Raw genomic sequence first — 25713 nt, forward strand, 5'->3', positions numbered from 1 at the left:
ACATTGAAATAGTGACCAGTGTTACTTTGCTTGCCACTCGATTCTACAAGGGGTGAGAGTGAGGAGGTGGCTGACACTATCCCAGTTTTTTTTCCTTTATTATTCCCCCAGGACACCTCTTTTCCTAGCCACTGGCACAGCTAATCACCCCAAGTTCTCATCTGCTGGGGTTTGTGCTAATTTGCCATCTCTCACTCAGGCTTTCAGAAATGGGAGAGTAGCTTTCCAAAATGCTGTTGCAGAGCCCTGCACAGGGCTCTTGCTTCATTTTGGTCATTTATGTCCTTTTGTGACTCCATTTTCTCTCTCTCTCTCCTACCACGTCCCACACAGGTCACCCCTCTCTGTTTTCAAAGCTCTTTGAAGCATCTCTTAATGAATCATCAATTACTCAGTAACAAAAAGTCCAGCAGAACCTTCCATGTATTTGAAAATTTGTCACCAAAGCACTCCGTGTTTCATTCTCCCCCACGTTGCCTTTTAGCTTTGGAAAGATGGATTTAAGAGGTCCAACAAAGCTGCTTTTCATCTTCTCTGAACTCATCCTTAAAGCTCTCTGTGTCACACCATACCCCTGACCTTTAGTTATATCCGGGGATTGCCGTAGGCACTTTGACCATCACAGTCCCGTTTCATCAGAAATGAGAATTTCAGAATTCTCCATTCTGTGCTCAGGCAGCATTTTTTTCTTATCCTGAAACTACAAGGTTTGGGCATTCTTTCTAGTTTTTTTTTTTTTTTGGATGGTTGGCTAATACAATCCATGGTGTCAGCCAATAAGTCTCTAGATGCTGTGAGAACAGAATTAGGCAAATTTACTAAACCATGGTCTTCAAAGAACTGCCATGAAAGCTTCTGCCATACCCCTGCCACAAGAATTCAATATACATTCTTATAGAAAGAGAAACAGATGTACTACTCACCCCAATTATTGCTCTTAATATTTGCAAGGCAATTTCATGCTCAAGATCAGAAATTGTATGAGCAGCAATGGGATGTTTGCAGAACAAGGCTTCAAGCCAATGGATAAAAAATAAAACACATTCTTGTCCTTCTACCTGCAGCAGCTCCTCACCTCCTGCAGGACTCAGAGGGGCTGCACGTGCAGAAACACAGTGGCATGAAAAATCTGTTTTACACTTGAGATGTAAAGGAAGGAAACCTTATGAAAGGAAGTAGAGTATATCAGTTCTTCTCTCTTTCCTTCATTCTCTTTGTTGAGACCATCCACGTGGCAGGACCAGTGTGGGCTCTGAGGACAGGCGATCCTTGTTATCTTTCTCTCCCTGCCACCTTTATGTCTCCCCTCTCCTGCTTTGTCTGGGCATGGTTATCCTGTGCTACTCCTTACTCCATACCAAAGTTTATTAACAGGACTGGGAGCTTGTCATTTATAATTGTAATTATAAAAGTTGAGATCTTAGTACCTGAAGTTTGTCCCTGGAGCTTGTAAAATTTAAGGGCTTGTTAACCAAAGCTTTTGAGAGTTAATAGTGGTTAACTGCTGGAGTAAAGGCAACTAGATAATAAAGCATAAGAATTGGTGTTTGTTTTCTGCCTGAGGAGAATTTATAATGAACATCTTGCCCTCTACCAAATGGGTCAAGACATTTGGGACTCTGTCCCTCTGGGAGGGTGTCCTGGTGTGTAGGCATGTTCAGAAATCTGAGTATTAATCCTGAACACAATGCTCAGCTGAGGATGTGAGTGATAAAGAGTGCAATGTTTACATCTCAGGGTGCACCTTCCAGAAGCACAGCACTGCAAGGATGTGCCTTTTCTTACTTGTAGGTTCTACTGAGTGCTCTCAATCTCCAGCGAAGGCAATCGAAGGCCATGAAAACTGTCTGGCTAATTGGAGAGACACATTTTCACTTTTCGAGCAGAAAGAAACATTTCCTACCAAACACAGCTCATGATCAACGGTCAGTAATCAGGACTTTTTTATTCACACATACTTTTATTTCTCTGCTTATGCAGGTTGCCATATACTGATCAGCTGTGTTTACACACTGCTTCATTAATAAGCCAGGGCAGGGTACATTCATTTTACTAGCTAATTTGCTCAAAACTGATTTCCTGAGGCAGAGCCAGTGAACTGAAGCGCCTATAGTTTTTGTGAAAAATATAAAACCACTTTCCATTAGTTTTAAAGATCAGCTGCTTTATTATACAAAATACCTCATTTTTTACCTCAGTCAAGAAATAGGGAGGTTTTAAATTAGATAATTAATTATTAGAAAATGTCTGTTCCTCCCTCAGAGTGTAACCAAAATGAATCACCAATTCAGTTCATTTTAACTTCTTCCCTCAACACTCAGCAGAGTTGTTAAACTCTTTGCATGATCATTGAATCTCAAATCTATAAACCTCATCATCGCAGCAGGAGGTTTTCATCTGAGATCTCTTGTGCCAAATCCAGAATTCATTTTAAAATTCAGGCTCATAACTTCATTCCAATGTGTTTGAAAAAAGCCATGGTTTTTCTGTCACAATCTGGAAATTGGACATTTCTATTACCATCTCTAGGAGGAAAATGTGCAAGATGAGTCTTTACATATTGCTACTCATTTCTTTTTCCACTTGAATTTCATAAACAAAAATAAAGGAAAGTTAATAATGCAAGTAAATCTTTGGTTTGGAGTTCTTACTGGCAGCCAACACAACTGCAAGACTATAAAGTGAAAGCTGCAAAATGAAAAAAAAACAGAACACTGAAAATCACAACCTGTTTTTTTATGTTGCTTAGTCTACTTTATTAATGATAAGTAACAATTACAAAGTAAATTAGCAAACAAAACCAAAAAACACCAGATGTGTCCTGCATGTACTAGATTTTATTTTGCCAGCATCTACATAAAATACAACCCTATTCCTTCCATTGAAAGCAGAGTTCTGCAGTATGGAGTTGAACAATGCTTTATCTCACACAGATACTCAAAATGAGGGTGATGAGGGGCACGAGACTTCATCCTCACCCCCAGTTAGGTTCATATTTGCAGAGAAAATTACTCTGATCCTCCTGCCATGCCTTGCTGTCTCTGTCTCCTCAGTCTCACCCTTCTACAGGGACTCAGGATTGAGGGTTTCTGCTCAATCTGCCCCTGTAATGATACAGCCACAGTTCCCTCTGTTTGCAGGGCAGGAGATCCAGTCCCCAACACCACCATGCTCTCCCTGACCTCACACCTATTTAAACAGTCCTTTCCTAAACTGGGGATCAAAAAAACTTAAACTTCCCTGCTCTCACAGGGACTCTCCCTCCCAAAGGCAGGACTTGCCATTTGTTGTTGCTTATGGGTCCTTTTGGTTTATTTCCTCTCTTGGTTGCACCGCTGCCCTTGAGGGCATCCCTGGTCACCGGGGCACCTCACTCAGGGCACCCATGAAGATGTGAAGCAAAGGAAACCCCAGACAGAACCCACTTGATACAAAACTCCAGAGTGACGTGGGCTGATCATCTACTGCCCTCTGAGTCCCAGCAGTGCGACCAGGATTTGTGTCTGTCCCCCTGTCCATCCCTGAGACATCTCTGTCCACGGGGATGTGGGAGCGGTGACAGTGTGTTGGGAAGGATGAGAGTTTGACAAGAAAGTCTCACAGGTATGTGTGTGTGCTTGGCAGAAAGATTTTTGAATGTAGAGTCTCATGAAGGAACAGAGATGGAAGCAAGTTTTGATATAGAGGAAAAGAATTGCTGAGCCAGTCTCACTGGATAACCAAGGAGGCAAAGGGTGAGTGAGTTAGAAGGGGTTTTTATGGCTTAGAGCAAAGGATAAACCCACCCCAAACAAGAAGATGTTTTTACCAAGCACAAAGAGAGCACAGGCAAACAAGGCAGCAAATGTGGCAAGTAGAAAAAAGGTCTCAGAATTTTCCACTGCAAGAAAACTGAAAAACAACTTCTGGCTTAAACTGTGATGTACTGACTGTTAGTGATTGGAGATCAGTAACATGAATATGGTAATTACAGTAGTTATGATGGACTGTAGATAATAGTTAAGGGATAGATTGGTTCTGCTGTATGAAGATGCTCAGCAAAGAAAAGTCTAGAATGCATTGTGACCAAAAGAAAAGTACAGAATGCATTGTGACCAAAAGAAAAGTCTATAATGCACTGTGACCAAACCCAAAGGGTGTCCAGGCCTGCCTGCAGCTGGAGCTGACAGCTGTGGGCACAGCTCTGTCCCCATGACCCTGGGCTGCTGTAATCTCTTGGATGGAACAAACTGCACTTTGGAGAGCCCCTGCAGTCCCACATCCCTCATTTCAGCTCTTACAACAGTGCCCAGCCCCGGCCCCAGCCCAGGCACAGGGCTCCCTCTGCTCTGCCAGACCCTGCAGCCACCTCTCCCCAGCACACTCAGGTGGGATTTAAGCCCTGCTGACAGCCCCAGGCTTCTCCACCCCACACCAGGAACGAGCTCCTGGCTTTCCCAGCAAGGCTGCCCAGCCTGGAGCTTCCCCTTCAGCTGCCCTTTGGGATTTATTGGAATATGGGTGCAACCTTCACCTTTGTTTGGCCACCAGGGTCATCCGTGGGTGTCCCAGAGGTGACAGATGTCCCACCCTGCACAGGAACTGTCCAGGTCCCACTCCTGGATGAAATCCATCATGTCCATCCTGTCCCACTGACCTGGGGGACATTGTATTCATTGTATTTCCCTTTTTTCCCCCTTTTCTTAGTCTCCTGCAGCTGCAAAAGTAGAGGTGGGGATGAGATGTGACATCAGAAATTATGAATTTCCAAGTTCCTCCATCATGGACATTTCCATCTGCAGCTCATTTGGGGGAGCACCCTTACATTTCCCTCCTGTCTCACAACACGGGACTGGAGCTGTTGGCAAAAGTAAACAGCCACCTGCAACACCTACAGAGTTGGTTCAGAAAGACAGAGGTGTTCATTTTGGGGACAAATAATGTTACCCAACTGGCACATTGCAAAAGGGTGACCTCGCCATTCTGCATTAAAAAAAAAAATAAATTTGAATTTATCATAATTTTACATAATTGCTGTCAGCAATTCAGATTAAGGGTTCCAGACCAGATCATAAAGAGACTCGCAGTGGTTAAGGCATGACACACCTAATTCAGTGCTGGCAGCTTTTATCTCTGGTTTCAACTGAAAAACAGGAATCCAAACCAAGGAATGTAATTTAACAAGCAAAAATTTCAGAGAGGTTTTAGCCCACTCTCCAGTAGGCTGTAATACAGTTATCTTTTCCCAAAGGTTCTTTGAAACTATAAAATCCTAAACTATGTCTATAATAATAAAAAACTGTACATCTGATCTGAAGATTTAATTATTTAGTTTAGACATAAAGTGACAGCTTGCAATATAGATAATAGTTTTGGCAAAGCTGCAGACATTAATCTAGAGGCAGCTTCAGTGTAAAGCTGTTCTGGCTGTATTCAATAGAAGTGTCATTGCATTTATAAAATCAAGAGAAGCCACAAAAATCCATATTTCTCAAAAAAGATAAATCTGAAAAGCAACCTACTTTCAACGTCAAGTTTGGATTATCATCTATCAGGGCCCTTGGTCTTTGAACCACCAACTGAAAAATCAAAAATCCTGCAGTTCAATAGAGTTCAAAATGGGAAATGAGAAAAAGAAATAAACCAAAGAAAAAGAAAAAGGAATAAAATAATAAGCCAGAGAAAAGCTGTGGGTTAAGGTACAATATAAATCCAAAACCTGAAAACACTTTCAAATACCATCATGTTTGACACAGTGAAGATTTTTCTCTACATTTCCTGCCCTAAGTGCACTGCAGCTGCACCTGGCTCCAGTTCTTGGCCATTATGATCTGTAACATGGCTAATTATCAGAACTATTAGAAAGCTTTCAATTAATGGAAGAGTTCCATGAAAAATGAAAAATTCCATGTAAACCCTTTGTACAAAGGAAGAAATCAGGATTTCATTAAAACCTCAGGCCTGAAGAAACAAAAAAATCCAGCCAAACAGAAGACAATTGCACCTCTTTCTACAAAAGTATATTAATAAATAAGTAAATATAGAATTATCTTTTTTTTTTTTTACTCTGCCAGACAACAGTACATGCAGTCAAAAAATTCAAGGTAGTTAGTGATAAACAATCTAGGTCACTACACAGACGCCAAGGATAAATACAGTTATTTTTAATGCAGGGGAATGTTCCCAGACAATTTTTTGACAGCCTGAGACAGCTGTACTGAATGCAGAAACCTGTTTTGTCTACAGACATCGCCACCACTCTTCACTTTTTGGTGAACACTTGCAGAATGTAAATACCGGATGAAGATATGTCCTGTGTTAGTGCTTACAGATGTGTTGGGAAAAGGCAAAAGCCAAAAAAAAAAAAAAAATAAAATAAAAAATAAGCGTGGTAGTACAGTAGCCACCTCTTCCTCCCCAGCTAATACATTTCTGTACAATTCCTGCCACTGCCATTTTCAACCAGACTCCCCATGAGCTCTGACAGGACCACGTGGGGACACAGCTGCGCTGCCTCAAGGACAGCACTGTCACCACACCACTAACTCCAGAGAGAGGCAGCTTCTTCAAATCCCTCATTTCCAGCAGGAGAATATGGGGTCTGTTATGTCTTAAAGAGCATCAAGACTAAATGCTCTCCCTTTTCTCCCAGACTGAAGAAACAGGAATTCCTCAGTCACGGGTGGGAATGATGCCCACCCCTCAGGTTGTTCCCTGAAGCACAAACCCTGGGTGAAGCCCAAGAGCAGGGCTGACTCAGGGAGGGCAGGAGGCAAAAGAAGTTGGTGTTTTATTTTTTCAAACTACATCAGCTTTGAAGAAGCACCCTCCATAAGGCCAGTTTCAACAGATACACACTCTAGCCTGTAATCTGCCAGAACAGCAATTTTGTGTCTTTTATGTTGTTCTTTTTCAAAGAACATATGTACTATCTCTAAAATCTTCAGTAATCTTACTTCTCTATCTTAACAGGAAAATGGGCTGAGAAAAAACAGGCTCTTTCCACAGCTGCTTTTCCTACAGAAAATTTGTTCTGAGACCCTACATGAAAGGCTTTTAAAAATTAGCCCAACTGTTGCAAGATACCGAGACCATGTTGTAAACAGGCCAGGCATTTTCAATTTCAACTGTAAAAACTTCTTGCACCTCATTTTGAAAACGAAAAAGAAATGAGAATCTCCTGCATGCATAGTAATAAAGTGAGAATAACACTGAATGACATTAACTGAGAGCTCTCCTGAAGCAGCATTTCCAGATGATTCCCTGGGTTTTTTTGAGATCTCTGAAAATCTTTGGATAAGTATTTCCAGTATACCAACACTTCTTTCACACACACACAGAATGAAATGGATGTTCAAGCAGCTGCTGAGGCTGCAACACTGGAGCTGGCACTACAGGAGACTCAAAACATGGCTTTTATCAGGCATAAGTCATCAAAACTCATCATTTCTCTTAAAAGCAGATGCCTTTTTCTACTTGATGTATCCACCTTTGTTTTCAGACTTCAGAGATGGAAGGTACAGACACGTCAAGGATAAGAGATGGGTGTGAACGACAGGAAAAATCTTGATGTGACACAGGGGACAAAAGATTGCTATGAAAGATGCTAGCACAAGTCTTCAGGATTATTATTAGAGCATTAAAGGAGTGAAAGGGTGGCTTCCTGAAACTCAGAAATCATTAAAAGTAAAGGTTTTTGCTGCAGTTATTCAGCTCTGCAAATGGTGCTCCTCTAGCTTAAAAAAAGATAAAAAATTATAATTACATACCAGTGATTTTTATTCTAGTGAAGTTTGGGTAAGGTTTTGGGATATTTCTCCTTCCCTCCTCTTCCTCAAAAGGAAATGTTTAGATAGAATTTAAATTCTGGTCAGATTTTTCTACAAATATAATGCTCTAACCAGAATTCATCTGGAAAAGAAACCAATGTACCCATTGTTAATTGTTTATTACCCTCTATGGGAAATTTTGAAAAAAACCCCACAAATCCTCAAGAATTTGTTTATCAAAAATCCCAAACAATCAAGCAGCGGGCTAATTGGTCAAAATTAGTCAGTCAGGAATCTCAGAAATTTGAAGAGTCTTCTCTTCTTCCTCCTGAAGGAACTGGAGCACACAATGCTTTTACCCATTTTGCCTTCTTTCTTTCCTCCTGCTCAGCCTTCAGCTGGTCTGAATGAAGCAGCCAGAACCACATCGACCCCCTGGTAGTTTTAAAACAGATTTCTTGCTTGGAACTAAGCCAGAGCGGGATTTCTAAGGCAGGCAGATCCTCCTGTTTACACTGAGAGCATGTGGGGAGCTCCTGAGCCTCGCCTGCTCTGCGTGGCCCAGGAGCGATCGTTATCCACAAGATAAATATTTGCTACAAAATAATTAGGGAAGAAAAAACCCCACTGTAATTTGTCCTCAACAGAATAAGCTACTGGGATTGTCTAGTTAATCAGCACTGGATCTGCCCCAGGATGGTGAGATGGCCACTTTGGACTGGGAGATGGCCAGGAAAATGTGGAATTTGCTCCTCTGCCTTCATCCATGCCAAGGCAAAGCAGACAGGAGCACAAGGGATGCTCATGGGTCTGATTTCTGCACATTTCCACAGGGGGGAATACACAGCTTTACTCGAGGAAAGGGGAAATTTGGCAGTCTGTGTCTTGGAGTTGGTCCAGAAACGTATTTCTTGACAAAAAAAAAAAAAAAGGGTAAAACTGGCACTGAGAAAACTATCCATAACTCACCCCTGAAGGAATCAGCTGAGGACACACCCAGTGTTCAACATCCCTGTCCGCATCACTTGCTTCTCCCTCCTTGTCCCCATCTCCCTTCCTGGCACCATCACTGGGACTGGCCTGCTCCTGCCTTAAGCCATCCCAAAAAGGCAAACTACCAGAGAAATTTACTGCTCTGTGTAAGAACACCACCAGTGCTGGAATTAGGGAAAAACCAGTGGCAGAGAAACTAGATGGGCTTCGGCCAAACTATCGAATCTCACAGAGTTGCTCATCTCAGCTTTGTCTTGCAGTAAAAAAAAAAAAAAAACAAAAAAAAAACCAAAAAAACCCCAAACTTTGGAGGCTTGGGAAGTTTCCTACAGGCCAGATAATTGTTTCACCCTTCCCTGAACAAACTGCTCTGACCCACAAGTCAGAGCTGCACCTCTTAGTGCTCTGCTTTTACCCACACTCAGCATTTTGGCTTCAAGCTGACAGAGAGTAGGTTTATACAAATTATTAGGAGGAAATTCTTCCCTGGGAAGGTGAGCAAGTCCTGACACTCACCTGGCACTCAAGGTTCCCAGAGCAGCTGTGGCTGCCCCTGGATCCCAGTCCCTGTTCCCTGGACACTGGGGCTTGGAGCAGCCTGGGACAGTAAAAAGTGTCCCTGCCATGGCACTGGATGGGCTTTAAGGTCCCTCCCCAGGCCAAACCATTCTATTATTCTATAATTCTCTGTTCTTAAATTCACATTTTTATGTAATCATTCATCTATACTGAAAGATATTGAGGCATATTAGAGCAATCACTGCTCTTGCTGTGTGAACCAATATAGATGTGGAACTAACATTAAGTCAATATATATAGTCAATCACACTTTATTCCAGCTGACTTCCAAGCTCTTGTTCAGAATGTTGCTTTGATTTTTTTCTTCCCCGATGGATTTCACAAAAGAAAGGATACATCTGACACTACATTCCCAGCTATGCCTGACATTGCTTCAATTACCTTTTTTTTTTTTTATTTCTTTATGACTTCAGTGACAGGTTGAACCACAAGACCCACATTTGGAGTAAGAGTTTAAGGTTAAGTAAAACCACCCCTAGGAAGGAGCCAGAGCATTTCTGTAACTGTGCCACAGTACAAAAATGCAGCATTTCTAAGAGAAATTTCTGAAAGACTTTATATCCCTGAATAAGGACACAAGGTTGAAGAGAAGCATGGTGAAGAAAGGCAAGAATAGGATGTCAGAATAGGATGAGCTTGATCACACCCAAGAAAATGAAAGTCATTATCAAAGAGGTTGATCTTTATCCTGAAGGGCTATCTGTAGGGAGTGCATCCTTCTGTACAAGGTCTGAGGGCAAAGCATAAAAAAAAGACATTAAAGAAATTACACAAAAGCATCATTAAAGAAACATATATAGCATGCCCCATGGAAGGGAGCTACTAGGTCATTTCAGCTACTTCCCATGACAGCAGCACATCATTTCCCCATCCACAGTGTACATTATTCACAGCATCAAGCTAATCTCCCCTTAAAATTGTTCAAATAAATAGAACTGCATGGTTTTAAAATAGTTCTGGAATGGTATCTGAAAGCAATCAGCTAGCGGGTCTTAGTTTTTAACCTAGAAAAGACCTTGCAAAGCAATCCCGTGCAATTCCTCACACAAGCAAGGAATCTGACAAGTTACATTGCATGTTATAGTTTCTCCATCTCTACTTCAGAAGCCTGAGCTGGAAAAGGAGTAAAAAAAACCCGAAGAAAAAATACTCTGGCAAACAAATTAAAGCAGGATGGTGTAAAGAACTATAATACGGAGTAAACAGGAAGGAAACTTGGATTTCCAGGGCTGGTTGTCTGCAATGACACCCAGCAGTGATAGAAGCTCTCCTACATGAGGGAGAGACAGACTGAAAGATGTAAACAAATGCTAAACATAAAATAAATCTAATTTTTTTTTTCTATTTTTTGTGCCTCCGCTTGGCACATGCAAGTCTTATCCGTAAGTATTTCTTGTGTGATCTGTTGTAGCTTCACTGTTGCAGAAACCTAAGACATGGGTAATCAGATGCCAGAAATTACTGTTATTTATGCTCTGCTGTCACAGCTCTCCATAATTATGCAGGTTGACACAGCATCTTGACAATGATAGGGAAAAAAAGCAGCTTTTGCAGAGGATTTTTTTTTTCAGCCTCCCTGCACAGAATCTCAGCAAATAAAATTGCTGCAGCTAAAAATTAGCAATGCAGTCATCTCCTTCACGTTTGGTTTGGGGTATTTTTTTGGCCTGTCAAGAAGTTACTATTGTGAGAGTACTCAAAGACATGAATAAAAAGGTCTCGATGTCTAAATGGTAGCTTTATCCTACAGTAGGACCATAATCTGACTATGAATAAATAAATGCCTTGTGTTGTTCAGAATTGAAAATAATCAAAGAAAAAATTAGTCACAAGGGGTCAGGGGCAAGAATGAGAGAAGATTATTTGCAAAACGCTGAGAAAACACCCTGCTTTGCATTAAAATTAAAAATTTGAAACTGTGGGGTTCAAATCCATAGTGCGAAGCACTTAACAGTCACCTGAGCTTGTGCTGTCCCAGGTGTGCAAGCTACACTCCAGAGTGAGCCTGTTCATTGGTTAAACTGCTGTGTGTACAGAATTGCAATGTTCTGATAGAGCACTTGGGATTAGGAAATTTCTCCATCAGCTTTAATCAAGAGCCACCACTTGATGCAGAAACTGCACCCTGGAGCGGGGCGGGGGGTGGGTTATGCCTCTGTATCTGACCCCACTCTCCCACACACCACCTGGGAGGGGAGGCAGCAGAAAAATCCCACAGCACAACCTCCCACCTCCTCTGGGGCAGGCTTTGCTCCCCTCCCTGTCCCCTGTGACCTCCAGAGCCACAAAAACCCCACAGATCTGAGGCACAATTTTCTCTCACATCATGAGATTCCTGCTGGGATGTGCCAAGCTCCTGCCCTGGCTCTGCTGAAGGAGTGCTGATCTTCTTGAGCCTCCTTATCCATCTGCTGCTCCTCCCTGCTGTCATCTGCACAGTTCGGCTTGCTGCTTTAAATACTGCGCCTGAAATCCTGACTCCTAAAACCCAGAACTTGTCGTTCTGCTGCCACAGTTGGGAGAGCTGAGATAATCCAGGATTCTCCGCTTAAGCAGCGTAGGCAGAAGGACGGCTTGGCTGAACAGGAATATTCTCTTGGAAGTAAGGCAATAAAGGAAGGCGTGTGCCCAGTGTGAGCAGGACCAGGTGGCATGGGAAGAACACAGAGATACTGCTGCCAGTGGAGGGAGAAAATTGTATGGCCAAAGCTCAAGATGGAGTTGGTGCTGCGAGAGCTGTGGGGGACAATAAAAAGAGATTTTCTGAATAAAATTATGGCAGTAGGCAGTGCAAAAATACCATTGGCCTGTTCCAGGAAGAGGATGGTCACCTCACAGACAGAGACAGGGACAAGGCTGCAGTGTTCAGTAATCCTTTGCCTCCTTCTTTGACACAGATGGACCAAGGGGGTCCTGGTGCCCTGAGCTGGAGGAGCACGACTGTGAGGATGAACAACCCCCAGTTAACCCCAGTCTGCTGCTCCAGATGGATCCCTACAAATCCAAGGGGCCTGATGGGATTAACCCAAGAATCCTCAAACAGCTGCTGATATCATCACAAAACCTCTCCTGATGATTTTTGAGTGATCTTGGGAGTCCAGACAAGTTCCAGATGACTGGAAGCTGGAAAACATTGTCTCAGTTTTGACATTGTCTCAGTTTTCTCCTTCTTGCTCAAGGAGAGCAAGAAGGAGGTTCCCAGAAAACTACAGGTCTGTCAGTCTTACTTCAGAGCCTGGCAAAGGTATGAAGAAGATTACTCTGGGAGCTATTGAAAAACATCTGGAGAACAAATCACTGGTCACAGCCAGCATGGCTTTATGAGGGCAAAGTCCTGCTTGTCAAACCTGACTTCCTTTCAAGGTGATCCACTCAGTGGATCAAGAGAAACCAGCTGATGGAATCTTTCTGGATTTCAGGACAGCTTTCCATACTGTCTTTTACAGGGTTGTTCTGGATAAACTGTCCATCCCACAGCTGGATGAACACATCATGAGATGGGTGAGCAGCTGGGTCAGGGATCAGGCACAAAGGGTGACAGCGACTGGGGTGACATTACACTGGGAACCCATCCCTAGTGAGGTTCTGCCAGGCTCCATCCTCGGCCCTGTGCTCCTCAACACCCTCAGGAATTACCTGGATGCAGGACTGGAAGGGGTCTTGAGGAAGTTCACAGATGATACAAAACTCGAGGGAGCTGTCGACTCCCTCGAGGGCAGGAAGGCCCTGCAGAGAGACCGTGACAAACGAGAGGCCTGGGCCAGCTCCAACTGTGTGAGGTTCAATAAGGGAAAGTTTGGGATTTTGCCACGGACAGACTGGGGAATGAGAGGCTGGGAAGCAGTGCCAGGGAAAGGGACAGGGGTCCTGGTCAGTGGCAGTGTCCTGGAGCCAGCAGGGACATCCCTGTCCTGGGGACACCGGGCCCAGCATGGCCAGGCAGGGATTGTCCTGCTCTGCTCTGGGCCCGGGAGGCCTCACCTGGAATATTGGGTGCAGTTCTGGTATCACAACACAAAAAAGGCATTGAACTGTCAGGGAGTGTGCAGAGGAGGCCATGGGGATGGTGAATGGTGTGGAGGGGCCATGTGAGGAGGGCTGAGGGCACTTGGTGTGCTCAGCTGGAGAAGGGAGGCTGAGGGCAGACCCATCACAGCTACAGCTCCCCATGAGAGGAAGAGGAAGGGCAGCTCTGATCTCTGATCTCTGGTCTCTGGTCTCTGGTCTCTGGTCTCTGGTCTCTGGTCCTGACAGTGGCAGGACCTGAAGGAAGGGGCTGGAGCTGGGCCAGGGATTTGGGATGGAGCTCAGGGCAAGGTTCTTCCCCAGAGGGTGCTGAGCACTGCCCAGGCTCCCCAGGGAATGGCTCCCCAAGGCTGCCAGAGCTCCAGGAGAGTTTGGACAACACTCCAGGGATGCCCAGGGTGGGATTTTGGGGTGTCTGTGCAGGGACAGGAGCTGGGCTGGATGGACCTTGTGGGTCCCTTATAGCTCAGCTTACTCTGTGGTTGTGTCAGGATTTACTTGCCCATTTTCAAGCTTCACCAAATCTAGATATCTATCTATCTATCTATCTATCTATCTATCTATCTATCTATCTATCTATCTATCTATCTATTATATATATATATATATATATGATATGTCTATATCTATATCTATATCCATATCTATATATCTATATCTAATCTATATCTAAATCTATATCATCTATATCTATCCATCTATCTATCTATCTATCTATCTATCTATCTATCTATCTATCTATCTATCTCTGTATATCTATCTATCTATATCTATATCTATGTATAAATCATAATATGTAAGCCTTATGGACATAAGTCTTTTATCTACAAGCCACAAAACCCCTTTTGCCCCTTATTAAAGAAGTATGGGCAGTGAGGAATACTATTGATAACCTCAAAAAAGTCCTAGACAGTGCTTTTGTGGCATATAACAAATTCTTACTTCAAATACAGAGCTGTGCTTCAAGAATTCATAGGATGATTAGGTCTTATCTAACATTTCTTAAACTTCTAAGTATCTGACCAGATGTGAGGCACTAAGTGGCTGCAATTCCTCTGTACGGTCTCTGGAGTGTAGATATACCCAAATTATACCCAAAGTGCAGTATGTTTGCACATAGCTGCTATACATTATGTAAAATTAAGATGTTTTTATGTGTGTTTCATATGAAAACACAATCACACACACACACACACACCCCACATATAGTTATTAGCTGGATTAGCTAGAGACTTTATTAGATAATTATGGTCTGCTTCACTTCTCAGCTTTCGGAACTTAAAACAGAAAAACACCCCCAGTGTGATGAAAGGTAACACAGCTTGCTGATTAGAGGGAAGAAAAACCCACACAAACAAATTAATCAAAAACCCCACAAGTTCGTTAATATATTCCCTGACCAGCAAGACTGAGATTTGATAAAACCTCAAAGCACGAAGGTGTGGTGCAGGTTCTCTGCCTCCACATTCCTGGGATACAGCTGCTCATTAATCCCTGCCTTCAGAGCAACAGACCCACAGCTGTGGGTCCAAACTGGGTTTGGACACATCCTTGCTCTGTTCCCACAATATGAATGGCAAAAAAGCTGTTCTACCCTCTACACAGACCATTAGAAAATCAGCCATACCCTGCTGTCACTACACGTGGTGAATTGTTCTCCCTCAAACATTATATCCAAGTTTCCTATAAAAAGGGAAACTTAGACCCATTATTCCTCAGACTGACATAACACACTGATTTTAGGCTGAATTTTCCTTTCCCCTAGGTTGTCTCCTGAACTTTAAATGCAAAATGTGTTTTGGTCTTCCAATATAAAACAGCATTTTCCAGAGGTTTTAATTTTGCAGATGTTAATGTTCTTACAACCCTTCTTTGGACTTGAATCTTTTGACTCATCTTTTATTTTCTAATGCCTCATCTGACTGATTTCACTGTATTTCGACTGTGAAAATTTTCTGAAACTTAAATTAATAGCTGTCCGTTGTTCAACCCATATTTATTAAAATCAAGCTGGGCTTCAGGTATGCTACAACAATGCCTGATGTCATGGAATCACATAAATGGCCTGGGTTGGGAGGGACCTTGAAAGTGTCACAGTGCCACCACCTGCCTTGGCAGGGACACCTCCCACTGTCCCAGGCTGCTCCCAGCCCCAGTGTCCAACCTGCTCTTGGACAATTCCAGGGATGCAGGGGCAGCCCCAGCTGCTCTGGGCACCCCGTGCCAGGGTCTCCCTATCCTGCCCGGGAATATTTTTTTCATCACATCTAATCTCATTTGTAATACAGCCCCAACCATCCTTTAGGATTTCAGAAATCTGTGGCTTGACTAATTTTGAGACGTTTCAGAGACTAAGATGAAAACAGTAACACATCAACTCCCATGTGACTCACAATAAAGTTGAGAATAACAAAGATTCATCTCTGATTCTTGCAGTTTCTTAAACACAGCTTCCCCAGGTATCTTCACTTAGGCTGAAGGGGTTTCTGGCTGTGAGTTTGTAGTAGGGGCATATGCTGCATAAACAGCTAATTTAAGGCATAAAAATCTTAATTAAAAGTTACTGTCTTTTGAAATAACTTCCAGAGTGGATCATTTCCTTGACTTTCAGCTGGGTGGTAATTGAAAAAATGTGGAGGAGGGAAGATAAGACAGTGAGCCTTTCCCCTTATGGTACCATTGATACACAACCTTCTATGAAGTATATCCTTTGAAAAGAGACATAAAGGATAAGGACATAAAGGGCAGTGAAATAGGAGGCTGGGCACATGCAAAAAACCCAACTAATACTACCAGAACGATTAATTCCAGTTATAATAATGCATGGCTTGACATCAAATTTTGTCCTAGGCTGACCAGACACGTACAGAGTACAACAGTATATCCACTATATGCTTTCTGGAGGCTATACGAGCAGTCATGGAAAATCAATTTGAATACAAATGTAATTTGTTAAAAGAACAGTGAAAATCATTATGCAGGGTCACACTGTCAGCACTTTGTACAGAAGCAGATGCTGTCCAAAGATGCAAAGGCATTCAGTAAAACAGAAGAACCTTGGTCTTTAAAAGCCCCTGTGATCTTTTCAGCCTTTCAGTATAGATACATGAGAACAAAGCTACAGTTTACCTCTCTTGTTTCTCAGCACTTTTGCTCCTTGCAGCTGATTCCAGCTGCAGAAAGGGGCTTTATAGAAACTTCTAAGCCTCAGAGAGAGTGAAGGTTCCAACTGTAATGGAGAAAAAGCAGTATCTTTGAAACACTTCCTTCAAAGTTCCAGATTTTTTCACTCAGGCTCACAGGATACGGTCATAAAATAACGAATTAGACTTGCCTGTTTTCAGCAATGTCAATACCATTTTTAGGCAAACCACACTTAAAAACTCAGCAGACAGCTAAGAGGAGAAGCATGCTGCATCCCAGGGAGCAGCTTCACTATAAAGACAGCTCAAATGGTAATTTTTCAGAAGGTCCTGTTGCAAAAATGTTTATCATGCAGGCATGGGATGCACTGATCTGCTGTGCACCTAGAGTCCCATTACTGCTGTTGATCAGCTTACACGATGGCCAGAACCAAAACAGCCACCACTTTTACATCATGCTTTCCTTTCATCTGATCCCAATCTTCACTGACTGCTCATAAAGCTGTTGGGGATGAAAAAAAACCCCTGAAAAACCCCACACAGTGGTACTCATGAACCTGCATTACTGCAGGTGGGATGCACTGTGTTTCTTCCTCCTGAAATTATCTCTAGTAGTCTCTGTAGTCACTCTGGTAGTTACTGTCTGTCCATGCTCAGTAAAGCACAAGAGTGCCTGGCATTCAAATTCCACCAAGGAACAGCAACAGCAGCAAATGTAAAAGCTTACAGCTGTTTTTTAAATATGCATAAAAGGGCATTGCTTATTAAAAATGCACCTGCATCTTTCTTGCAACCTAAGGGCTGGAAGTCACTGCACCCTTGAAGGCTGGTTTCATCATGTGCTTGCATATAAACACAGCAATGAAGATCAGGCTCCTGTTACAGTGCATGAGATTGCAAATTCATCAGACTGGCCAGGAAGAAGAAAATGACAGTCTCCCATTGAGATGGCTTTTTCATCCATTAGTATCTTTCAATCTCTCTCACCCTTCTCTCTCCCTTAAAATCAACAACAGCAGCAAAAGGACAGAAAGAACCTCACCCCAAACTTGCTGACATACTGTGCATTTGTTCCAAACACAAAAAGCAAAAGGTGGTTTTAAGACATCGTGAATAAACAGGATTTTGACCTCCACCATTACTTTGCTGAGCTCCATCAAAAAAAAAAACGGTGTTTTTCTTTAACAGTAGGCTGGAAATGCAGGTCAGTAATGAAGTATATGACTTAACTTTGATCTGCACTTGGAATTTACCCTGAGAGGCAGCTGGGAACCAGCCACTGCACAGATTACACTTCCACTGGTTTTCATTCTACACCATTATGGGAATGGACTCATGGTGAGTAGTTCAAAACTGCACTGTTCAAAACCTGTTTTTGAAAGAGTTTTGGTTACTTACAGTGCTTGGAGTCACTGCAACTTTGAGAGGATCTATTAAAAGTAAATGTTATGACAGCTACCAAAATTAACCCACTAAATCAGACTTGTCAAGCAGCATTTTGCTCCATTTCAGCTCAAAAAAAAAGACTCAGTATAATGTTCTTCTGTTTCTTTTGGAGAGCCAAGGACAAACCTTTAACTGAACAATCACAGCTTAAGCAATCACAGAGCAAATGGATTTTTTTCCTTCCTATCTCACTTCTGCTAGAAAACCTATTAAGTTCCCTCTGTTCTGAAGTTACCTGAAAACATGGCAGGACTGTGGACTTTAATGAGAAAACACCACAGATGTGAGCTATCAGAAGTTCCAAGGAAGCACAGTGCAAAGCACTTGTGACAAGTCCAGACTTCGTGGCAGATACAGTTATCTTCTGCTTAAAAAAAAAAGAGACTTTGGGGAATAAGCCGCAGGTACAAGGACATATTGCATAAGCTATCACATGCTCACTGCAACTGTGTGAATGCTACCGGATTTTGAGAAGCCGCCGTGCTGAATAATTTAAGGGCTAATAAAATATTCAGTTTTTACTGATACACTGGTTTCATTTCGAAACCTCCAAAAAAAAAAAAAAAGTCAATAATGAGGGGAAGAGGTCTAAAAAGTCAGCGGGAATATTCTGGTACTCATTAGAACAACAGTTGTTCCACCAAGCCAGGAGGACAGAGGGGTCTCCACGCCGGGTGGGATCACACAGAGACACAGAACATCCGCGGCACAGGACGGGGCTCGGAGCTGGCAGAGGACGGGGAGAGCCCTCGGGGGGCTGCGGGCAAGAGGAGGGGACCCACGGGGGTCCCGGAGCCGGACCCAGCTCCACCACCGGGAGCGGGACAGCCGGGATGGGCAGGACAGGACGGGACGGGACGGGACGGGCAGGGAGCGATCGCCCACCGCCCCCGGCAGCCCCCGAGCCTTCTGCGGAGGGGGCACCGTGCCCACAGCCCCGCCACCAGCGCCTCGCACCGCGGGCTCAGACAACTTTTCAATGCCAGCAGGGTAAACCCCTGCAAGAAGTGATTAATATAAATAATAAAGAGAACTCCCAAGAGAGCTAAAGTTGTCTCTCTAGGGTACGGTTGGCGTTTTCTTCTTCCGGAGGGTTTTTGGCTTTTGGTAGGGTTTTGGGGTTTTTTTTTGCTTTGTCTTGGAAGGGGGTGAGACACCGAGAAGGCGCCGCGGGTGTTTTAGGATGGAGAAGACCTAATTAGAGGGAGGCAGCGAAAGGGTCGCCTGGCGAGAACTGCTCGCCGCTGCCGAGATGCTCAAGCTCCCGAACGTGTTTGCAAACTGTTCCGCGGTTTGCTCGGAGCTAGCAGCCTCCAAATTACAATGAAGACCGGTGGCTGGAGAGGGCTGGGGGGAGGAAGGGAAAAGCGGCGCGGACAGCTCTGCGGATATTAAATCTTCCCAGCCGCTCATTCTGGATTACGTTTAATCTCTCACGGCATTTCTTTCCCCTCTAATCAAGCACAGTTTCAGAACAGAACGAGTCTGAGGATGGATCGTCCGCCGGCTTCTATTTCAAACGCAGAGATAAGTATTGTTATTTTTTTTTTCTTCTTTCCTTATGTATAAAGAGAAAAGGAGAGCCCGGACCAGCGGCACCCTGCCGAGAGCCACCTCCCGGTCCCCCGCGCACTTGGACTCCGACTTTGCGGGAGCTCCGGCGCGACCCCGACCCCTCGTCCCCCGCTCCGTCCCCGCTGCGTCCCCGCCGTCCCCTCACCTCGGGCGGGGCGCGGCGCCGCCAGGCTCCCGCAGAGCGCCAGCCAGGCCAGCACCGCGCGGCTCATCCTCCTCCTCCTCCTCCTCCTCCTCCTGTTCTCGCTCCTGTTCTCGCTCCGCCTCAGCCGAGGGATGCGAGCGGCGGGCGCTGGCGGTGCCTCCGCCCGGTGAGGCGATGCGAGGCGCGGCGAGGATGCGCAGGTCCCTCCCGCGGAGCGTCTCCCGGCCGAGCGCAGCCCCCGCCGCTCCGCTGCCACCGCCCTTACGCGCGGCGCGGAGCCCGTCCCGCCGCCCGCCCGCTCTGCGCGCCCGCCAGGTGCCGCCGCGCCTCCAGCATGGCCCGGCCGCCGCCTCCGAGCCGTGTCCCGCCGCCTCCTCTCCTCCCCCTCTTTCTCCTCTCTGCCTTCCTCCTCCTCCTCCCTCCCTCCTCCTCCTCCTCCTCCCGCCGCCGCTGCCCTGCCCGCCCCGCGCGGATCCCGGGGGCGGCGCCGCTGGACACACCCCGGCCCCGCCCCGCCACAGCCGCGCCCCCGGGATGCGGAGGGTGCGGGATGGAGCTCCCGCACCGAGCCGGGACCCCGCGGTGTGCAGGGTGCGGGATGGAGCTCCCGCATGGGGACGGGACCCCGCGGTGTGCAGGGTGCGGGATGTGGAGCATCCTCACCCGACTGGGACCCGCGGTGTGCAGGGTGCGGGATGGAGCATCCGCACCGAGCCGGGACCCCGCGGTGTGCAGGGTGCGGGATGGAGCATCAGCACTGAGCCGGGACCCCACGGTGTGCAGGGTGCGGGATGTGGAGCATCCTCACCCGGCTGGGACCCCGGGGTGCGGAGGGTGCGGGATGGAGCTCCCGCATGGGGACGGGACCCCGCGGTGCGGATGCTCCATCCCGCACGATCCGCACCGCGGGGTGCGGGCCCCGTGCGGGAGCTCCATCCGGCTGATCCCGGGGATGCTCCCGCAGCGCTCCGGTGGGCACGGACGGCGGGACCGGGTCTGCGCAGCCGGGGCTCCTCTCCCGCGGCAAATCGCATGTCCTGGGCTAGTTTGGTTTTGGGTGGGTGCCTGCTCTCGTCTCTCAGGGAGAGGACGCTGTTCACGAAGGTGTTTTATCCTCCGCGGAGGAATTCTGCCCTCCACAAAACTTCTTCTGTCTTGTAGGTGCTGTCCAAGCCCTGCGCTCTGCCGAGTGCTGCCTCGGTTTAAAACCCCTCCTGAGCGCATCTACACGGGGAACTCGCACGGGATCACAGGATCATGGCATGGTTTGGGTTGGAAGGGACCTCAGAGCTCACCACATCCCAACAGGATGATGAAGGACACCTTCCACCAGACCGGGAGATGCAAAGGTCCGTTCTTCCCTCCCTCCTCAGGTAGGACATCATCCTGCTCAAAACTGGAAGGGAGTCAAAACAAGAATGAAAGATGCGGTGATATTTCAATAGCAGCCCAAGGCAGAGGGTAGGAAGATCCCACGTCAGACCACTACACACTTTTATTTTTAATTTTCATCTCTTTTCCCTGCCTGGGTATACGGAGCCACGAGAGTGAAAAAAAGTACCAATTTCCTATTGGGCGTCAAAAGGCTCTCCAGGTATTTTATATCTGTAATTTACATCCCGTCTACATGCCTTCATGGTGAAAGACCACATATAAATATTATATTAAGCTTTAATGCACTTGCCGAGTGAGAAGGATGAACTGAACAGCGCTAGGCTGTTGAGGAGCGTTTCTAAAGATACAACCTGAAAGTCCGGGCTGCTTGCATGACAACGAGAAGAGACATCGTGAAATTAGGAGTGGAAACGACCCGTTAAGTCGTCTGATCTCTTGGTTACTTTGGCTGGCACCTCGCAGTAGTTACAGCATTTCATTTTGCAAGCCCTTTTGTCTGCCATTAAATGCCAGTGACAGGGTGACAGCCCTTGCCTAAAGCTCTGGTTTTACATCTGAGCTCGCAATTAATCACATTTTTCTTTGGCACTGGAAGTGTTTTGGTTTCAACACCTTACATTGTCAGCAAAGATTTGAGAGGACGAGGCTTTTTTTTGCGCTGGTTAAACTACGAAATTAACAGAAACGACGCTCCTTGATAAAGAGCATTTGACACCCACAATCCCATGGCATTTCCTGCTTGCACGCAGCTCAGTGGTGCCCACAACCAGGTGTGCACTTCACCCATCGCATCAGGGCAAGTTTCCTGATGGCGCTCAGGGCGGTGCAGAGTTATCCAGCAGGCTAGGACAGATTAAAAAAAAAAAAAAAAAACACAAAACAAAACAAAACAAAAACTCCCAAAATTAATTTAGCCCACAGCAGCAGAAAATACGTGTTACCACGAGCTGCAGTCCAGTGTAAAAATGCCCTGGACGTGTGGGAGCTTGGTGGCACCCACCGAAACTTTTTCCTGTCCTCACTGTAAGGTGGACTAGCAGAACTCACCTGGCAGCACTCAGGGGTGCTGCAGCCACACCTGCATTCAGCTGCACAGGGATCCCTGCGATTGCATCACCACCTCTACAGCAACTTGGATTTCACACATCAGTCTCCATGCCAGAGATCTCCCTGAAGAACCGCTGCCGGGAAAGAAAACACCTCCCTTTCTCCCCAAGGGGTTGCTTCGCTGTCAATAAAGAGACAGTGGAAATTTAGGGAGCCTTAACAAAGCTTCTGATATTAACGCATCGTTTCTCTGCAACGGTGCTAATTTCTACTGCTTATCTCTGTTTTACAACCAAGAATCCAGCTGTCACAATTACAAGGCAGGCTGCACTGTAGCTGCTGTGGCAGCCCTGCATGCCTGCACCCCCAAGTGGCAGTCTTGCCTGCGATTTTTATTTTCTTTTTTCTTTTTTTTTGGTTGTTGTTTTATTTTTCTTGAGGGAATAATCCCGTAATGCAGCCCCTTTATTTCCCCAATTAGGACAAATCTAAAGGGACTAACTACACTCGGTACCGGGAGGCCTTTTTCCACTGAGAGCCTGTGACTAGCAGCTGATTAAAATGACACAGAAATAGCTTATTCAAAGCCAGGCATTGTTTATTCTGCCAAAAGGGACAAAACAACAAAAGGCTTTTCTGCCTGGTTCTTACCTAAAGAGCGGTGCCTTTTTGTTTCCAGGTTCTCAATAAGTTTTATTCAATAAAGCCTATCTTCCCACCTCAGAGTAATCAGACTTTTTTTGCTGCTCCTCTCTGCTGGGCTGCTCTTCCTGTGCTGCTTCCTCCTGCTTGTTCCTGGTGTTTTGAGGATGACCCAGGATCAGGGGGATGCTGCAGGCAATCCCTTCATCCAGCACCTTCCTCCTCCCCCAGTTTCTCCCCTTAGCACAGGGTAAAAAGCCCCAGCTCAGCGCTGTGAGATTGGCTCCGAGGTGCAGACTGTTCCTTCCAACCCACAGGTAGCAATCACCTGCATCCTGGTGTCCTTAAAATGGATTTTCTGAAGGCAGGCTGTGCTATTTACTGCTCCAGCCTGGGTTTTACCCCTGAATTCCTCTGCTGCTGGGCTGTGGGGTCGCACCGTTGTCATTGGGGTTGTTGTGGTTGCAGCATCTTGCAGCACCCCTCTCCTACAGTGACCTGTCCCTGACCTCACCTTCTGGATGAAGATCCTACCCTGGTGTCCTTCAATGCCCTCCAGGGTTCAGAAATTATTAACTTTTTACCATTTTTTTGTTTTTCTTGAAGCAGCTGCCTCCTGCTGTTGACAGCAGGAAAACCTGCCTTATGACTCTATAAGTACTATAGGTATGCAAATATCAATTTTATGTGGGAAACCCTAGCACCTTCAGGCCATCCTGAAGGTTCTCTTTTCCTTTTTTGGGTCACAAACTTGAAAATCCTTACTGCCATCCCCGTGGTGGAGGCACTTTGCTGAAATATGGGCGGGATGGGACTGGGATGTCACAAGCCATTGCAGCTCAGGCTGACGTTCTACCTTTTACATCAACATTAATATAAATACACAATATATAAAATCACATTTTTATGTTCGTATTTTGATATTTACCCCTAAGGCAAAAACTCTTCCTCCTGTCATGTGGATTCATTATATGCTTTGTGGTTTGGAATTTAAGAGAGAAATGGGCTCAAGAACTGCCAGGTATTAGTCCCTAATATTTCTGTCTTCCTTTTTCTGTCACCCATAGAACTCAAAGACTACTTTTCACTTTCCAGACTGTTCCAACACTCCAGGATAATTCCTTCTTAATTTGACTTAGCTGCACTCTAATACTCAAATACATATTTTATTTGTTTACCAATCACTCAGGATCAAGTACTCTTTTGCATCCAATTTTTCTCATGTTCTTCCATCTAAATGATCAGCTCTGCTTGTCAGAATTTTCTGCCTAATAGGATTGCCAGACAAGGACCGTGGAGACTGTCTAGATCTGCATCATCCCTCCCTTAGGCTGAAGATTCCTGTAGACCTACAGGGGGAGAGGAGGTAGAGTGGAGAGACAAATCAACTGCTGCCTTTCCAAGGGGAAAAAAACCCCAAAACTAACTGGGAAAGAGCTAATCCATGTCTGGTAATGTCCTCACTGTTTTGCATCTTACTTTTATTAGTAGCTCAAGTTTTCTACATTATTTCCTGTCTTGCCTCAAATGCTCCAATTAACCCTTTGCAGTCCTTCAGTGCATTAAACAGGGAAAAAAAAATTAAATTATAGCCTGTAGAAATGTAGGCAGCCGCACTGTCCTTAAATAAAGAGCCACCAGTAAGGGAACAGTGACAGCAAGTCTGAATGTGTAACATGAAGATGAATTGGGTGTAAAGGAAGAATGATGGCCAGTGTGCTCAGCAGTGACATCAGGTCCAACATTTGTCGCACAAAAGGTGAAACAAGCTACTCCCACCTGGGCTGTGGAAGTAGGAGAGCAAGAGCTGATCTTTCCTGCTTGCCAGCCTCTTGCCAATTTTAGATGTCATCCAGACAACGTGAGTGTAACCTGCCAATCACCCTGTAGCACCTTTAGGGTATCTTGGATACCAGCTTTGTGGAGGAGATTAGCTCCATCACCAGCTCCCATCACAGCACCCGCCAGATCAGAACCTCCTCAGAGCCAGGGATCAGGACGGTCTCAGGCTGCACAGGCACAGATTTTATTGCCACCTCCGTTACAATTAGGGCTATAAAAAGCCTCTGCTGCACGCAGCAGAACTTTCCTTTTATTTTATTTTATTTTTTTTTTTCCCTCCTAATAATATGTACTTTGTTCTTTGGGGATTTGTCAGACAACTGGCTGCTCTGATTCTGCAAGTCATCTGTGTGTGTTTGACTCAAGAGGAGAAGAGATAATACATCTGTCTGTCACCACCACAGCAACACCACCAGAATTATAGAATTATTCCTGGGGTTGACACTGCCTCTAAAAAAAAAGGGAACAGTTGGTTCTTTCATCTCTTCCCAAGCACAGCCTGATCCCCCACTTCTTGAACATGTGAGGCTTCCCATTAAGTCAACGTGGGTTTTGTGGAAGATCCCCTTTCCCTCAAACACTTCTGGTTCAAAAGCATTGTCATGTAATGCTCCATCACAGGAAAGGGGGAGAAGCAGCTGTGCAACACAGGGAAACAGTCAAACTCCATTAAAAAAAAAACCAAAAAAAAAACCAAAAAAAAAAAAAAAAAAACCCACCTTTTTCTTTCAGTCTTTTGCAGTACAGAGGTGTTTTTTTTTTCTTTCCTTTTTTGACTATTTATAGGAAGGAACCAATAAAATCAGTACCATAGTACGGTTTGATTACTTTTATTTTTGGAAATAAGCTTTTACTGCCCACAGAGGATAGTATTAAAGAATCCTGTCTAAATGCCTGAGTATGCTTTAAAATGGATCCTTTTCCTCCCGAAATGGGAACATGGGAAGTGCACAAGAACACAGGAGAGGAGAGGAGCGCAAAGGCTAAGGTGTGAGCACAACCCCTGACATGAGGCACTCCTGTGTTTCATCCTGTAAAGCCTTCTGCACAGCCCTGAGGCTGAGAAACTGATTAATCTCAGCTGGGATGATTCCCTGCCTGCTTGTGAAGGGAATTTGGACTCACAGCGTTT

General features: G+C 45.2%; 2 protein-coding genes across 3 annotated transcripts in view; one reads left to right on the forward strand and one right to left on the reverse strand.

The window, feature by feature from the left end:
* EDIL3 (EGF like and discoidin domains 3) overlaps positions 1 to 19795 on the reverse strand; it is a 241110-nt gene extending 221315 nt beyond the window's left edge. For both annotated transcript variants that reach the window (XM_077171852.1, XM_054652418.2), the window contains exon 1: positions 19656 to 19795. In XM_077171852.1, coding sequence (XP_077027967.1) covers positions 19656 to 19722 — 67 coding nt within the window. In that variant the 5' untranslated portion in view covers positions 19723 to 19795. The remainder of the gene's footprint in view (positions 1 to 19655) is intronic.
* Positions 19661 to 22820, forward strand: LOC143692198 (uncharacterized). Its single transcript, XM_077171853.1, has 2 exons — positions 19661 to 21028; positions 22079 to 22820. The coding sequence occupies exons 1-2, from the start codon at positions 19990 to 19992 to the stop codon at positions 22222 to 22224; spliced, it is 1185 nt and encodes a 394-aa protein (XP_077027968.1). The 5' UTR covers positions 19661 to 19989; the 3' UTR covers positions 22225 to 22820.
* Positions 22821 to 25713: the final 2893 nt, after the last annotated feature.

Source organism: Agelaius phoeniceus, chromosome Z (assembly GCF_051311805.1).
Source record: "Agelaius phoeniceus isolate bAgePho1 chromosome Z, bAgePho1.hap1, whole genome shotgun sequence".
NCBI classification, from domain to species: Eukaryota; Metazoa; Chordata; class Aves; order Passeriformes; family Icteridae; genus Agelaius; species Agelaius phoeniceus.